This window comes from Mirounga angustirostris, unplaced genomic scaffold (genome assembly GCF_029215605.1).
Source record: "Mirounga angustirostris isolate CCGP_5_RB_7025 unplaced genomic scaffold, mMirAng1.0.hap1 SCAF_13, whole genome shotgun sequence".
Taxonomy (NCBI): domain Eukaryota; kingdom Metazoa; phylum Chordata; class Mammalia; order Carnivora; family Phocidae; genus Mirounga; species Mirounga angustirostris.
The window spans coordinates 56274804-56292993 of record NW_026991721.1 but is presented as its reverse complement, the minus strand read 5'-3'; the positions used below and the strand labels follow the sequence as shown (position 1 = coordinate 56292993).

General features: G+C 36.8%; 1 protein-coding gene across 2 annotated transcripts in view; it reads right to left on the bottom strand.

The window, feature by feature from the left end:
• The window catches only part of FCHSD2 (FCH and double SH3 domains 2), a 307059-nt gene that overhangs the window by 154308 nt on the left and 134561 nt on the right, over positions 1-18190 (bottom strand). For both annotated transcript variants that reach the window (XM_064576965.1, XM_064576964.1), the window contains exons 4-5: positions 14099-14175; positions 1881-2025 (exon numbers count right to left, since the gene is read on the bottom strand). In XM_064576965.1, the coding sequence (XP_064433035.1) occupies positions 1881-2025; positions 14099-14175 (222 nt within the window). The remainder of the gene's footprint in view (positions 1-1880; positions 2026-14098; positions 14176-18190) is intronic.

Here is an 18190-nt window from a genome sequence, read left to right as displayed (position 1 = left end):
CTATTTCCCTTGTTTTCCTTTGGAAACCCATCTCAATTTTCTTTTAGAAAATCATCTTTCCCCATTTTTAGTACATACAGTTTGCAATGAGGACTGTAACCCCTGACATGGGGGAAGAACTGTGACTGGCCTCAATTTGGATAGTTTTATTAAAACTTTTAGGAGAATGGAAAATGTAGAATTACTTGCTGTAAGATTTGTAAATCTTGCATTGTTGGGGCCACCATGTAAAGAGTTGCTAAAGAATGAAGCGTTTGCTAAAGAATGAAGCAGACCTAATGGATGGGAAGAAAGACTGAATTATAATACCATCATTTGAGCACCTGGATCCACCCCTGGAATTTTCAGTTATACAAGCTAATACATTATTTTCTTGGCTTAACCTAGTTGGAAGTAGGTCTGTCATCTGTAATCTCAGAATCCTAATGGGTATGCCCAATATGTACTTAATGTCTAGATGGAACATAGCACCACTTTTATCAGATATAATATAAAACAAATTAATTCACAGATATGAGGACTTGTCAAATCCCACCAAATATCCTCTGCCGAGGAATGTTGGTTAAATTCAGGGCAGAGACTATTCTACCAATGGAAGACAAAAGCACAGTGGTAAACTTTTTCAAAATTTTCTTATAATAAGAAAAGTAGAACTTTCCAGTAATTCGGTTAGATTTGGTGAAGGCACTAGCTATCTGAAACAGTATTTCCTCCCAGTTAGGAAGCTATGCTAGCCATTAATTCTCTGCCTCTATCTCCTACCCTCTTTCTGCACACATGGATAGATATTTACATACCTAGACATACAGCATATTTTCTTCCAACTCAAAAGCACTGTTTGGTCAGTGGTCATGTAGTTTATTCACCATGTTTGTTTTGAAAGAGGTAATTTTGAGCAAAGATAAAACAAAGGCATTCTTATACAAATATGTTAAAACCAAGCGATACTACATGAATGCTTGAAAGAGATGAAAATTTTATATACATACAATATACATTTAACGCTACTAAAATCATCTTTGACAAATAAGCAAAATCAGTTTTTTTAGATTTTGTTTGTAAAACAATTCTGAAAATCCAAATGACAATTAGAATTAAAAAACTGGATGGCTTCTGAATTACTATTTCCATAAATGGTTACTTTAATATTTTCTAAAGTATTTAATGGTTCCATAAGAAAAATTTAATTACTTATTAGGCACCACAATAATCTGTTTTTGTAACTCTATTTCCAAAAAAGGACACAATTCAATCAACTACTTTCAATAGCAAGCTTTTCATAAAAATCACATTTAATAAATAGTGATTTTTTTCTATGAATTTTTAACTTCTGTATAATCAAAGAAATGGACCTATTTGAAAATTTTACTTCTTTATAACCTATATAATTAAACTTTAGAGCACACTACTTTTGGTGTTAAGTTTTCTACATTTGGTCAAAATGAGTCAACTTCCTTTAAATTATTATGCAATATGGCTCAAGTTAAAACTAAGACAAATTTTTTCAAGACTTAGTGGGTTTAATAACATACTACTTTAACATACACCAAACTATACCAACATTGTGAAACTAAATCTATTTACTTGAGTTAAGGTGAAAAGTGGTATCTGTAAGAAGTGTTCACTGAGCTTTCAGAATGTCCAGATTCAAATTACACTCATTTCTGTCAGTTAATAAAATATAGTAGTTAGAAAGAATATGATGAAATCAACAAAATCCTAGTAACATGCTGAAATCAGAAAATCCATGTTGAAATCAGAAGTATTTGTGACCATATAGAAAAGCTCAAGGTGTTAAAATGTAATTTAATATAATCTTGCAGATTACAAATGGAGCACTGAGATATTAATATGCATATAAGAAAACAAAGAAACAATACCCTTTTTAGTTGCTGTTCTTTTAAGCTTCTCACTGTCCTTGCAGGCTCAGAAATGAAGTTTTTATAGTTTTCACATATATTGATCCGAGACTGGGCTACCTGCATTGTTCCCTCAAGAAAAGATTTCCAAACAGGATACATGCTCCTAAATTCAAAGAGGGACAGAAAAGTATTAGGCAGGGAAAAGGAAAAAAAAGTTGGCTAACCTTATGCTGACTAGCACTGTGAAACAGATGGATGTTTTCTTTATAGTTGAAAGTGTATTTACACTGCTTTATAGATAGTAATATTTTTAACATATACAGGTAGAAACATGACATATACTTTATTCCTCGAGAACTCTGCAGTGGGCTGTTTTGATTCATCAGCTATTCTTGATACTGAAGTAAAGTGATACAAGGATTACAATTCCAGACAAAGCTAACACTATAAAAATTAGTGAATAATTCAGACTGTCCAGATCTTTCACTGTCTCAGGGTCATCACTGTGAATATCAAGTTTCATTATTTCATTAAAATATTTTCCTGGGGTGCCTGGGTGGTGCAGTCAGTTAAGTGTCCAACTCTTGGTTTTGGCTCAGGTCATGATCTCAGGGTCTTGGGATCAAGCCCTGTGTCGGGCTCTGTGCTAAGCACGGAATCTGCTTGAGATTCTCTCTCCCTCTCCCTCTGCCCATCCCCCAACTCTCTCTCTAAAATAAATAAAATCTTTAAAAATTTTTTCTAAAAGATATTTTCCTAATTTTAGAGATGGGTAACCGAGACTCAGAGATGTAGAGAATCACTCTAGATCACACTAGAGCATGGTAGTACTGAGATACAGATGAAACCTGGGTACCTCTAAAGTACAGTCTTTCAACCACATCATATTACTTTCTTATATACTGATATGGCTGGGAAAAAAATCATGAACAATTGCTTACGTGCTTGAGAAGTCTACGGTATCGTTGCTCTACATCTGTTTCTCTGTTGTAATAATGCTTAGCTAGCATCACATTGTGGCTTGGAATCGTTCCAAGCAAGTCCCATCATCTTTGCTTGATAAATGTGCTCAGTAATCGCTTTGTAAAGTCAAAGAATTATTCATCCTTTGCTTTTTGTAGCCAATATCCTTTTCAAAGCTTCTCTTCTACTTTGCTAAACACCTTAGTCAGTTCTAGTATGCACCTACACTAGGTTAAACATATTTTATAATTATTGTAACAATGGATAGTATTTTGTTTTTAAAAATGAAATACTGGTAGATTATAACATTCATCTCCTGAGATTTTCTTCCCTTGCCATGTGGATTTTCTACTATAGATTGCTATAGTAGATTCCTTGTGTTACATAAATGCTAGCAGAGGGTCAATGGATGAAATGGATGACAGTGTAAAAATAAGAAAAAGGGGGCGCCTGGGTGGCTCAGTCAGTTAAGCGTCTGCCTTCGGTTCAAGTCATGACCCTGGGGTCCTGGGATCGAGTCCTGCATCGGGCTCCCTGCTCAGCGGGGAGTCTGCTTCTCCCTCTGTCCCTCTGCCCCTCCCCCTGCTTGTACATGTTCTCTCTCTCTCTAGCTTGCTCTCTCCCAAATAAATTAAAAATCTTTAAAAAAAAAATAAGAAAAAGAAAAATTGCCTGAGTCCCCAGCTTACTTAGAACTAAAAAAACCCTTGTAACTGTATTTTTCAACCAAGGAAATGATTAGTTTATGTAATGAATTAGTTTTTGTAAAATACCAAATGAATCAATTTACATGGAAATGTTCATTTATTTAAGCAGAAGTATATCACATTCTCTTTGGAAAAAAAGATTCAGTGTGTTGTGCCAGCAAAAACTTTCAGCATAAAAGCAAAATGAATATGAGATGATGGACATTAACTAAACCTATTGTGGTAACCATCTCACAATATATGTAAATCAAACCATCATGCTGTACACCTTAAACTTATATATTTTTCAATAAAGCTGGGAAAAAAAAAAAGAACAGCAAAATTAATGTCCTCCATGGCCTTGCTGCATGACAACTGATGGAACCTAGGATGTAAACTCACCACAAGCCCTCCTAAGCAGTCCAAATAATTGATTTTCTCAGATTTGTACATTTTAAAATCATAATGAAAATGAGAAAGAACCACTATGAATTGTGATAGGAAGGAAGGAGGGTAAGAAGGACAGAAAGAAGGAAGGAAGGATCCCTTCATCTAGGCTCTCCCCTTAGGTAGCACCCTCTTCCCTCTACCTCTTGGCCTAGTTGACTGCTGTTCATCCTTCAAATCACAGCTTAATTGTAACTTCCTTAGAGAAGTCTTTCATGATCACCACCAACCCAACCCACAAACTCAATCAAGTCCCTCTCTGGTATTCACTCACACGGCTCCAGCATTTTTCAATTTTACATATTTTTATGTAATTATTAGTTAATGTCTGTCCTTCTCACTATAGTGAAAATTTCCTGAAGGTAAGGGTACATGTCTTTCTCACTATCTTCCTAGGGCCTAAACACATGGCCTAACATTTAGAAAGGTTCCAGGAAGTATGTGTTGCATGAAAAAATGAACAGATATAAAATTATGAGGATTATACAATAAAAAGAAAAATTCCTTCCTTATAGAGTTTAAAAAGAGATCTTTGGGGATTAGCAGATCTATAGCAGGGAAACATATCCCCAATAATGACACACCACAAAAAGAACAGAATTCAGTTACCAGTTCATCAGAAGACCCGGGCTCAAGTTCTAGCTCAACCAATATAATCATATGTAGGATACTTCACTATACTCTCATTTCCTCTACTGGCAAATGAAGAAAGTAACAAGAACACCAGCACCACGTCCCTCACGGGGCTCCTTTGACAGTAAATGCAAATGATGTGAAAACCCTTGGCACAGATTCTTTTAAATGTATAAATAGTAAGAGAAACAGAATTGTAATAGAAATACAAGTGCTTCTTCATATAATAGTGATGGCGGCAATGGTAGTGTTTTTCATTCCGAGTAAGGAAAAATAATAATGGTTATAGAATGATTTTTACATCTTTTTTAAATTCACTAGGCTTCATACATGATTTTGAAGCATAAGATGCTAAGCATCTATGGTATTTTGCTATTCTGCTCAGGTCAGGAAACTAGGTTCAGAATTATGAAAGAAAGGAAGGAAATTCTTTTAAGAATCTATCACATGCTAGACACTATGCCATGTATTTTTGCATTTACATTATCATTTAATCCTCATGTCAACTTTGTGAAATAGGCATTATCCCCATTTTTTAGAGGAGAAAAGTAAGGCTTGGAGAGGTTGTAGAATTTTTCTAAGGCTATTCACCAAGAAATAGCACTCCCATGGTCATAACCTAGACTTCGCCATTACCAGTAACTACCCCTCTGCTGTAATCACAAATTAACCATCTAATCCCTGACCAACACCTTCTATTTCTATTCATTCCCTTTAGGATTCTGACTCCAACAATTATTCAAACTCTATCAGAACCCATAATCCATTCGATCCTATACCCCTTCCCACTGTCTCCTACCCCCTCTCTCATAATTTCCCTTCTCAGCTCCTTATCCAGCTTAAGTTTCATGGTCCACCATTATAGTAACTGCCTATGTATACCCTTATGACTCTGGCCCCTCTCTTTTCATCATTCTCATCTACAAATTTCAATGTTGGTTAAATCTGTTTGTACCGTACCAATCTCTGTGCAGCAGAATACTACTGAAGAAAACGATAATCATGCTGCTTGGTCTCAGTTTAAACTGATGGCTAATAAAATTCTAGTAACCCCTTAGTGCTATGCAGCAATTCTACTATAGTCCCCTAAATCCTCTTACTCTCTCAATCTTCTACACAATTATTTCCCACCTTTTCCCCTCATCTCAAACCTCTAATATGACCACACTTTCAGCCGATAATGAAGCTACCAGAAGACAATGCCCATATGGTCCCACCACAGCTACCAATCTCCCTACTTCTGCACCCATGCACTCGGTCACCTCTCCTTTTACTTGGCTGAACTACCTGTGCTCTGAAGGCCAAACCTTCACATTTATACTGTATTCTATAACTCACTCAAGAACAGCAATCCAGTAATTGTGCTTTCTCCTACAACATCGACTGTTCCACCTCCACTGGATGGATCTCTAAATATGCTATATGTCTCCATTCTAAAAAAACAAAAACAAAAACAAAAAACCCTCCATCAACCCTCCATTTCTCTCCAGCTACCACTCCAATGCCTGCTCCCTTTCACAGCAAAACTCCTTGAAAGAATTGTCCGAAATTACTGCTTTTAATTCCTCTGCTCCTGGTCTCTCTCTCTCTCTCTTTTTTTTTTTAAGAGAGAGAGAAAGAGCACGTGCGCACATACGACGCAGGAATCAGGGGAGGGGTTGGGGTGAGGGGCACGGCAGAGGGGGAGAGAGAGAGAGAATCTTAAGCAGGCTCCACGCCCAGTACCAAGCCAACGAGGGGCTTGATCTCATGACCCTGAGATCAGGGCCTGAGCTGAAATCAAGAGTTGGATATTTAACCAACTGAGCCACCCAGGTGCCCCGCTCCTGGTGTCTCTGAATTTAATTTAAATAAGGCCTTAGCCTCCACCATTCTTCTGACATTGCTTGTCAAGGTCATCAAATATCTCCTTATGGCTAACCCAATAGTCAATTCAAACTTTGGTCCTATTATCCAATTTATCAGTAGAACTGACCTAGTTTATCCTTCTTGAAATGCTTTTTTCCCTTAGCTTCTAAGACATCACTCTCTTGCAGTCTACTCCTATCTCACTAGCCACTCTTTAGTCTCCTTTACTGATTCCTCTTCATCTCACTGCCCTGTAAGTGCTGGAGTGCCCCTGAAGTTAGTCCCCAGGCCTCTCTTCTCTAACCACACTCACTCTTTAGATATGCTCATTGAGGCTCATGGTTTTAAATACTGTCAATATACTAACTATTCCCGAATTTTTATTTCCAGCCCAGACATCTTTCCTAACCTCCAACTGCCTATTTAACATATCCAACTTGGACATCTAGTAGGCATCTTAAGACTATAATGCCCAAAACCAAATTCTTGAAATCTGTTGTCAACTGATTCCATCTCAGTGATAGTGTTTGTTCAAGCCAGAAGCCCTAGAGTCATCACTGATTTTTCCTTTTTCTCTCATATCCCACATTTGATCCACCCAGAAATCCTGTTCAGTAGACTTTAAAAATACTATGGAATCTGATTACTGTCTGTCTCCTCCACTGCTACTATCCTGGTTTAGGGAGCATTATCTTGTGCTTGGATTACTGAAACAGCCCCCTAAATGACCTCTCTGCTTTTGCTCGTTTCCCTAAAGTCTGTGCTCTACACAATACAGCCAAGGCGGTGTCACCACTTCCCACGACACTGTATTCTCCTTACTATGTTCACTCTCCTTATCACCGATACATAATGTTTAATTATTCATATGTTTATTGTCTTGTCTCCTCTCACTAGAATGTAGGATCCATGAAGCAGAAGCTTTGTTTTATTAACTCTTGTATCTTCAGCACCTAGAACAGGGTCTGGCACAGCAGGCATTCAATACATAGTTAGTGGAGGAAAGAGAGGAGGGAACGACGTAGTCTAGATGTGAACCCAGATCTGTCTGGCTACCAAACCTCTGCTCTGCTGCTGATATAAGATTGCTCTTGGTCCCAGTAATAATGCTAACAAAAAAGAAGGGTCTCTTTACTCTAATAAAGGTACCAAGCTTTGTGTATCCTAAGTCCTTTGTGTATGTCTAATATAATTTTTGCCTCAATATCTCCTGTGCTATTATTTTCTTACCTATTTTTGTTAAAATGAGTCTTCTTTTAAATTAAAATGGTATTTTATAACTTCATACTCTAACTGAAAAACAAAGGACATTTGCCATAATAATTAAGTTATAACTAGTAAAACTTAAAAAATGTTCATCCATATGCCACCTAAAATCATGCTGGCCTATCTCCCATATAGATATCACAATGGAAAAGAGAGAAAACTTTACCAGGAACAATCATAATTAAGAAACAAACCAGGGCGCCTGGGTGGCTCAGTTGGTTAAGCGACTGTCTTCAGCTCAGGTCATGATCCTGGAGTCTCGGGATCGAGTCCCGCATCAGGCTCCCTGCTCAGCAGGGAGTCTGCTTCTCCCTCTGATCTTCCCCCATCTCATGCTCTCTCTCTCTGTCTCATTCTCTCTCTCAAATAAATAAATAAAATCTTAAAAAAAAAAAAAAAGAAAGAAACAAACCAAACAATTTACTTTGACTGTGGTGGTGGTCACACAAATCTACAAATGTGAGAAAACCCTACAGAATTTAATATGTACACACACAAATGAGTGCATGTAAAACTGGTGAATTTTGAATTAGATTGGTGGATTCTATCAATACAAGTTTCCTGGCTGTCATACTGTGTTACAGTTATGTAAGATATTACCACTGGGAGAACTGGGTGAAGAGTATAAGAGGGCTCTTAGTATTAGTTTTTACAACTGCATATGAATCCACAACTATTTCAAAATAGAAAGTAAAACTAAAATTAATAAACAAAATCATACATCTTCCCTAGGCCTAAAAATGTAACACTGTACATCAGGAAGATTCTAGAAAATGTGGCATATGAGCTCATAATTTAAGATTAATTTATATAGTAACTGATAACAAGGAGAAAATATAGTGTTTAATAAATAAGTGTTCAGGGGTGCCTGGGTGGCTCAGTCATTAAGCGTCTGCCTTCGGCTCAGGTCATGATCCCAGGGTCCTGGGATCGAGTCCCGCATCCGGCTCCCTGCTCGGCGGGAAGCCTGCTTCTCTCTCTCCCACCCCCTCTGCTTGTGTTCCCTCTCTCGCTGTGTCTCTCTGTCAAATAAATAAATAAAATCTTTAAAATAAATAAATAAATAAGTGTTCATGTAGTGTTATTCTTGCTAATAAGAAGGGAGAATATTCTAAGTGTAGGTAACAGAGGTAAAGGCAGAGAGGATGACTGATTTCAGTCTATTTGAGGTGTGGTAAGAACTGCAATACAACTGCAGCTTGAGGTGTCCACAGGTTAGGGAACTAAGGATAAGAAAAGGAGAAATGGCCATAGATGAGGAGAGAAAGGTAATTTGGGGCCAGTTTTCTTTATAGCTTTGATATTAAAAAATATTTTAGGGGGTGCCTGGGGTGGCTCAGTCAGTTAAGTGTCCGACTCTTGATTTCAGCTCAGGTCATGATTTCAGGGTCATGAGATTGAGATCGAGCACAGTGTGGAGTCTGCTTAAGATTCTCTCTCTCCCTCTCCTCCCCACTCATGCTCTCTCTCTAAAAAAATTTAATAAACAAACTAAAAATAAACAAACTTTTAAATTTCATCCATTGGCAAGGAGAAACACAGGCGATCTTCAAGCAGGGGAGTGACACTAGGCTTATTTTACAAAGACACACTGGGAGTTGGTGGTATTGTAGCTAATGAAATTATGAAAGGGAGAGATCACAGGCAGAGAAGCCGCTGTTTAACATTCCTAAGACAGGATGAGATCTAGAAAGAAGTCAAACTTGGAGGCAGCTGACTTTTTGGTTCCCAAGCTGAAGAGTTAATAAAAACATACAATCAGGGCGCCTGGGTGGCTCAGTTGGTTAAGCGACTGCCTTCGGCTCAGGTCATGATCCTGGAGTCCCGGGATCGAGTCCCGCATCAGGCTCCCTGCTCGGCAGGGAGTCTGCTTCTCCCTCTGACCCTCCTCCCTCTCATTCTCTCTGTCTCAAATAAATAAATAAAATCTTTAAAAAAAAAAACAAAACATACAATCATTACTAGTTTATAGGCAATATTTAAAGACAGGAATAAGACGGATAAGATTACTTAGAACAGTCACTAGAGAGCTGAGGGAACTTTGAGAAACACATATAGAAAGGACCTGCTATGGTCTGAATGTCTGTGTCCCCCCAAAATTCATATGTAGAAATCCTAACCTCCAAAGATGATGGTATCAGGAGGTGAGGCTTTGGGGAGATGATTAGGTCATAAGGCAGATTATAATGTGCCCTTTTAAAAAGAGACCCCTCAGAGCTCCCAAACCCCTTCCACCATATAAGAACATGCTAGAAGTTGAGAATCCTGCAACTCAGAAGAGGGATTTGCCCAGAACCCACGCTGGCATCCTGGTCTTGGACTTCCAGCCTCCAAAACGATGAGAAATAAATTTGTTACTTATAAGCCACCCAGTCTGTGGTATTTTGTTGTAACAGCCTGAACACTGCCCTAAAAGACTAAAAAAAAAAAAAAAAAGTCCAAGGGAAAGTAAAGTCACAGTTGTCTAGTCTTAAGGCAAATGGGGGTGGTTTAATGCCATTAAATAGTTTATGTTTCACTAGACTGACAAATATTTTAAAAGACTCATCACATGCTCTTTTGGTAAAAAATAAAAATTCTAATCCATTAGAAGAAATGTAAAATACAGGGGCGCCTGGATGGCTCAGTTGTTAGGCGTCTGCCTTCAGCTCAGGTCATGATCCCAGGGTCCTGGGATCGAGCCCGGCATCGGAGTCCCTACTCCCCGGGAAGCCTGCTTCTCTCTCTCCCACTCCCCCTGCTTGTGTTCCCTCTCTCACTGTGTCTCTCTCTGTCAAATAAATAAAATCTTAAAAAAAAAAAATGTAAAATACATTGATATAGCGTTTATGAAGTATTATTTAAAATGTCAACATTTTAAATGCATAAACCCTTGACCCAGCATTTCCCTCTTTAAGAATTTATAAATAAAAAGAATATAATTTATAAAAAGAATTCACCCCATAGATATACTTTCATAGTGCACAAAGATATAACTACATGCATACATGCGTTGTTCACTGCAGCATTATTTGCAATAGTAATAAACCGAATTATTACCAACCAAAAAATGGGTAACAGAACTACAGTCTACCCATATTGTAACACTAACACAAATATTTAAAAGAATGGGGGACCTGAACATATTGACCTAAAAGGATGTCTAAACAGACTTCTTAAGTGTGTGTGGGGGGAGCGTTACAGAAGCATATGTATACAATAATTCCAGTCCTGTTAAAAAGAACAAAACTGTATATGTTCATGTATGTGTCACACAGGAGAGATATGGAAGAAAAGGCCATATGCTTTTAACAGCACTTACTCTAAGGGAACAGCAGTGTGAATGAGAGGCTTGGGAAAGAGGGTGAGGCTGCACTTCATACTCTTTATACTCTGTTGCACATATATTACTTTGGTAAGAATTTTTAAAATACAAATATAAATATAAATACAAAAAAAGTTAAAAGAGAAATTTAAAACAACTAGAACTAAAATAAATTCCTAATAAACAAAAAAATTGGCAATTGCCATTCTCACCCTTGATCCTGATCTTTCTATTACCTTTTTTCACAAAGCCACCATCATCCTCTCAGCTACCTAAATTAAAAAACCTAGGGGTCACTGGGGGTGGGGGACTCAGCCATCAAAAAAAAGAAATCTTACCACTTGCGATGACGTGGATGGAATTAGAGGGTATTATGCTAAGCAAAATATGTCAATCAGAGAAAGCCAATTATATGATTTCACTTATATGTAGAATTTAAGAAACAAAACAGGATCATAGGAGAAGTGTGGAAAAAATAAGGTAAGACAAAATAAGCAGGGAGACAAATCATAAGAGACTCTTAACTGTAGGAAACAAACAGTTGCTGGAGGGGAGGTTGTGGGGGATGGGGTAACGGGTGATGGACATTAAGGAGGGCACATGATGTAATGAGCACTGGGTATTATATGCAGCTGATGAATCACTGAACTCTACCTCTGAAACTATTAATATACTATATGTTAATTAACTGAATTTAAATAAAATAAAATTAAAACAAAAACCAAACCTCGGGGTCATTCTTTAGTCCTTCCTCTCTCTCCCTCTACTTCATTCTTCATTCAGTAAATATTTATTACCAAGCGCTTTCTATGTTCTAAGAGCTATTTTAGATACTGAGAAAACTACATTCTAGTTTGATAGTTATAGAACTGTTTATAGTTTGTCTCAGAACAAATTTGACACACACAAAAAACAAAACTGCCAAATCAATTGTAAGTCCTCTAACCTCCATTTCCTAAATACCACTGAAATCTCCCCCACAACCTAATATCTACTGCTAATTTTCATTGTTCAAATAAGAGACAATGAGAAATTAAATTCCTGTAATTTTATCCTCTCCAAATTCTTCACATCTTTTTAATCCACCTTCAAACTATTAAAAGTGAAGTTGAATATGTCGTTCCTCTTGCAGAAATTTTTCAATGCTTCCATTATCTTCTGAATAAGAAAAGAAACTCTAATATGTAAAGTCCTCCCCAATGCCTGTCTATGTATCCTTTGGGTCCACCTCTCCTCTCACCCTCCAACCCATATACTTCACACCAGCTAGGAGGACTGCTAGGTTACCTAACATCCATATTTTCTCATGCCTCCATGTCTTTAAGGCGTTACTTCTGCTTAGAATTCCTTTTGCTCAACCCTAGCAAACTCCTGTATATTCTTTAAGATTCAGATTTAGAAGTCTTGGTTTTCCTCTACAGTCCTAATGTACCTCTCCACTCCTAACCCAATACCACAACTATTTATAGTAGCTATCTCCTATAATTTCCGTAAAGACAGGCACCACACCTCACAGTCTCTCTGATCCTAAAATGTATTTTAACAGCTAGCATGTAGTAGATATTTTACATCCATCTCATGAATAAAGAATGAATCAATGACTGTTTAAACAGTGGTGTGACCTTGAGTAATAAGGTGTATAACCTGAGATTTAATTTCCTAACATATAAAGGGAGGGTGACTATATGTACCTTGCAGGGTTGTTTTGATAACTACAAGATAAGTTGAAATTCCTAGCATGCTGTCTGGTACTTAGTAAATATTTAGTAAAAGTTGGCTTAACATACTTTTAGAAATAAGGTTGTACAAGCTACTCAGGGAGCAGAGCCTTTCTATCCTTACTTCTTTGGTAACCTTAATCCTGAATTTCAAACAAATTTAGAATACAGCCTAACTATAAGCTGAAGTCCTTTATTTTCCAGCTAACAATCTCTTCCTTGGTCAGGCTTTCTTCATACTAGCAATACTGAACTATTTAACATTCTTTCTCTCATTCAAGGTTTTTGCTCTACTTGTCTCTTTTGTCTACAATTTCATCTCTTCCCTCTTTCCCTCTTAGCTAAATTTTAAAGATACTGGAAAGTCCACAAGAAAATCTAGTTTTATTTAGTTTCCTGTTTTGCTCTATTAGTCTATAGCAATTATATAAATCTATTACTTAAAGCTGATCATGCCCCATCCACGTTACCAGTCAGTCCTGCAACTGTGAATAACTGCTATAATTTCTTATTTATCTTTCAGTTTTCTAATGCTGTTAAGAATTTACCTGATGATGTCAGTCTTCACTGACAATCCAGCAACATGACTTCATATTCAGACTCCATGCCATACACTTGAATACTGATTCTTAATTATCCTGGATTCTCTCTGCTATTGTGTCATAGGCATTAGTTTTAACTGCAAGCTCTGAAATCTTGTCTTTGAGTTCTGGTTCCCTAATACTAAGGACAGTCTTGAGCATAAAAGCCAATAAACACTTCCAAATTAACTTCAAAAAAAAAAAAAAGACATAAAATCCTAAACAAAATTACAAATACTTTAAACGTATCTGTAGGTCACTGAGGACACAATTTATATTCCATTATCATCCACCTTCTTTAAAATTTGTATGTGGGATATTGACTAGCCAATTTCTGAATACCCTATTCTGTGTGTGTGTGTGTGTGTGTAAAACTTTTCCCTAGGCTCATAAAATTCCACCTCTCCAAATTTACAATTTCAGAATTAAAAAACACGACAAAACACTACAATCTTGTTTCATTATTGTTGCAATAATGTGTTTTATCTATAGGTCACTGAGGAAACAATTTGTGTTCCATTCTGATCTACCTTCTTTAAATTCCTTATGTGGGTAGTAATCAGTTAAACAAAACACAACTTGGCTTAATATATAAGAAAACTATTTTATACATATTATTTACATATGTTATAGAACATTAACATTTTCTGATAATTTTGAATTTATGTCTAAAAACCTAGCAAAGAAAAGCAATTTTTTAAAACACTGAAGTCTACATTATCTATATGTGACATGGCTCTGAATGAAACCATTTTTAGAGAAAATGGGCAAGATCTATTTACTAAGTTACCTGTAATCACTCCGTTCATCAGCTTTTATTCCAGGCCAATCTCTCTTCAGATACTGACTAGCCAACTTCTGGATACCCTGTTAAAATACATATATATACATATTTTATAAAATAAGCACTGTGCCATAAAAGAAGCTCTTTTCCTTAAAGTATATTATTTAGCAAATCTCATCTTTTCAAATGTAAATTTAATTCAGAAGGACCAATGATAAATGGTAGAACATTGCAACCTGGTTCATTCTTGTCACAGTCCTCTTTTGTCTCCATTTTTAGGAAAGGGTGAGTATAAGGCTGAAAAAACTGAAACTTAGGCGATATGCTTTTCACGTCACCAAACTACCTGACCAGCCATAAAAACAAACTACCTCTGGAATATCACATCCCCAGAGCTCCGATTACACCACTCAACATCTCAATTCCCCACCATTCTTCTGCTGTGGCGTGGACCACATTTCTAAATCCAAACTCTCATATATCATGAAAGGCAACAACATTTTCAGTTTGGGGCAGATACATGTTCACATGTAAAATTAGTGAACATACCTTAGTGATAACTATTCCATAGTAGTCATTTTAATTCAAGAAAGATTTTAAGGGTTTTTTTTCCTTTTTAAATAATATCATGGCACAGATCACTTCAAATAAATAAATTAGTTTTACGAAGAAATATACCTACTTACTGTTATCCATACAAAGTGAATGTGGAAAAAACAATATTTGTCTATAATAGGTACTGTGGGTACCAGGATTTTAACAGACTATTTTATTGGCAAGTGAGATTAAACTACTCACTCTGAACACAGAATGTATTACTTTTAGATGGGAACATACGTGGTCCCCTAACACTCTAACAGAGTTCAATGTACAGGATTAGAAATCATCTACTTTAGGATACTCATCTCTACGTGCAACTTCAAACAATAAATAAAATGCTGAGATGAAGAACAATCACATTAATTAACAGATTGCCTACTTTAAGCAGAGGCTGCCTAAGTAAAATCAATGCTGCACTCTATATATGGTACCCTTCTACTAAGGTCTACTGCCAAATCAATTTGGCATTAAATCCACTGTTGAATTAAATCCATTGTTGAGTGCTTCTATTTGTCATTATTTCAATGAACCCAAAGGGTAGCAGGAACTGTAGAGAAGCTCCTTTGAACCTCAAGTTCCTCCTGAACTTGGCAATAGTTTGGTTTCGCTACTGCAAGGCACTGTGTCTTCTGAGAACTCACAACTGCATATGCACAATACTTGCATACCTTGCACTTTGGGGAGCCCAATCACTAAGATTTCCCTGAATATGTAGAGTACTTTTTCACCTTTGTACCTTCCTCATATTGCTATTTGCATGAAATATCTTCCCATCATGCCCATTCCTACCTGCTGAACTCTCACCACCCTGCCTTTAAGCTGATTTTTAAATTTCCTAACACCAAATATTCAAAATTATATATAGGAAAATGTGAAAAATTTTATTTCCTAGGTATTTAATTTCATTTCATCAAAATAGAATAGTTTATTCTTCTTTTTGCAGTTACTAGCTGGAATTCTTTTTTAAAGAGCTACCTCTCCTGAACTATTTGGTTATCCTGAGGTACAGTTCTTAGAAGAAAGGCAAGATAAATATTTGGTTGTCCAGTTTTGCCCAAAGGTGAACAATGAATTTTTTTTTTTAAGATTTTTATTTATTTATTTATTAGAGAGCGAGCGAGAGAGAAACAGCATGAGAGAGGAGAGGGTCAGAGGGAGAAGCAGGCTCCCCGCTGAGCCGGGAGCCCGATGTGGGACTCGATCCCAGGACCCCGGGATCATGACCTGAGCTGAAGGCAGTCGCTTAACCAACTGAGCCACCCAGGCGCCCTGAACAATGAATTTTTAAAGTAACATTATGAACTCATATATTTTATTTTTTTTAAGATTTATTTATTTATTTGAGAGAGCGAGAATGAGAGAATGAGAGAGAGAGAGTACATGAGAGGGGGGAGGGTTAGAGGGAGAAGCAGGCTCCTCGCCGAGCAGGGAGCCCGATGCGGGACTTGATCCCAGGACTCCAGGATCATGACCTGAGCCGAAGGCAGTCGCTCAACCAACTGAGCCACCCAGGTGCCCTGAACTCATATATTTTAAATAATGGATGTGTTTCAACTTATTGCAGTCACTACTCTTTTGATTCTATAATTGTTAATCCGTGGTAAGGAGTCCCTCCCAGTTGGCTACCACATCATGACCCCAATAAGGTTTGACAGTTTGTTTTCTTTAACAGTTTCCATTCCAGATCTGCAGTAAGCTAGTTTTCTAAGGAATTCTGATTCCTTTCAGAGAGAAACAAGATTCAGAGACCATAATCTAGGCACTACCTTATTCTTCAGGTCTTTGTGTCTTTCTCTAAGAGACTTTTTGTAATCATTGTATACAAAGTAGCTCACCCTCCACCCAGTTACTGTCTCACACCACCCCCACTTATTCATAATCCTTATTATGTTGTTACTATCTGGTTTAAATATATTTTATCTGTTTACTGATTATAAACTCCACCAAGTAGGCATCTTTTTTTTTTAAATCACCATGTCTCCAGGCTATAGCAAAGAAGCTAGCATTTAGTTGATGCCAGTAACATTCACTAATTGCACAAATAAATACCACCTACATTATTCTATTTCCAATGTATAATACCCAAACTCCTTCTGTGTTTTTGCCATTCTCAGTTAGAAATGTCTAAATCAAAATTTCTCTGGTTCCTCACTTTTCCTCAGGGGAGAAAAAAAAAAGTACTAGATTTCTAAGATTATGACCAGGTGGTTTTAGTACAATAAATAAGTTCCTTTGTAAAATTACAGTCAAATTTGACCATTTCCATATTGGAAGAAAACATATGTGTAGATACTCCAAAGCAATGAAAACCAAAAGTACCAGAAATTTATTCCATTCCTAGAAGGTATTAAGCATTCATTTTTGTGCAGGTTCAAATAAATGAAAAGAACTCATAATATATGGACAGGAATAAGAAGTATGTAACATAAAATGGGAGGTAACACATAGTTACTACCAAATAAGTAGCAATATGTGATGTAATTCCCAGGTGAGGAAAAGATCACCTGATATTTTCTTAACTTACATTTAAATGAAATGATAGCTGACTTATTCAGTTTGACTGCCAAAGTGGTTGCAGAACATTTCATACAGATCATAATATATGAGCCTCAGATTATGAGGAGGACTAAGAAGGCAGAATGACAGCACTCAAAATTTATATATAAAACAAATGAACTTGACAAGCATTTCAACACATTTGTTTCTCTTTACTCTGTTAGGTCTTGTTATAACCACAGAGAAACTGGACATCTAAGAGAATACCATAATTTACTTAAGATCATATAACTAGGGGTGTCTGGGTGGATCAGTCGTTAAGCGTCTGCCTTCGGCTCGGGTCATGATCCCAGGGTCCTGGGATCGAGCCCCACATCGGGCTCCCTGCTCCGCGGGAAGCCTGCTTCTCCCTCTCTCACTCCCCCTGCTTGTGTTCCCTCTCTCGCTGTGTCTCTGTCAAATAAACAAAATCTTTTAAAAAAAAATAAATAAACTGCTTGTTTAAAAAAAAAAAAAAGATCATATAACTAGTTAGGTTTCAGTCAGAATCCCTACTTATCATTCTAAATCTTTGCCAAAAAACCATCATTTTAGAGTGGATTTTATCTAATTCTTTAAAAAATTTCTGAAATTACTTTATCTTTTTTTGTGCATTGTAAGTTACAATAGCAATTTCTAGAGCTCTGAACCACAAAGTTGAACTGTATTAAACTGAATGAGCCCTTTAGAGATGAGATGAGGGATTCATGAAATAGATAAACAGTGAGATCTTTAGATGAAAGACTTTATTCAAGTTAGCTCACAGAGGCAGGAATCATGACTTCTGTGTGCTCCATGCAGCTGTTCAAGATCTATTCTGTATGGCTGCTCAAGAAATACTCCATGGCCATTATAGGAAAGGTCTTAAATAACATTTCATGTCTCTGAAAGCATTCTATACTTAAATTAAGTTTCCCTTTCAAGTTATACTTAAAGCTATATCTTATGAATAAAAAGTCTGTA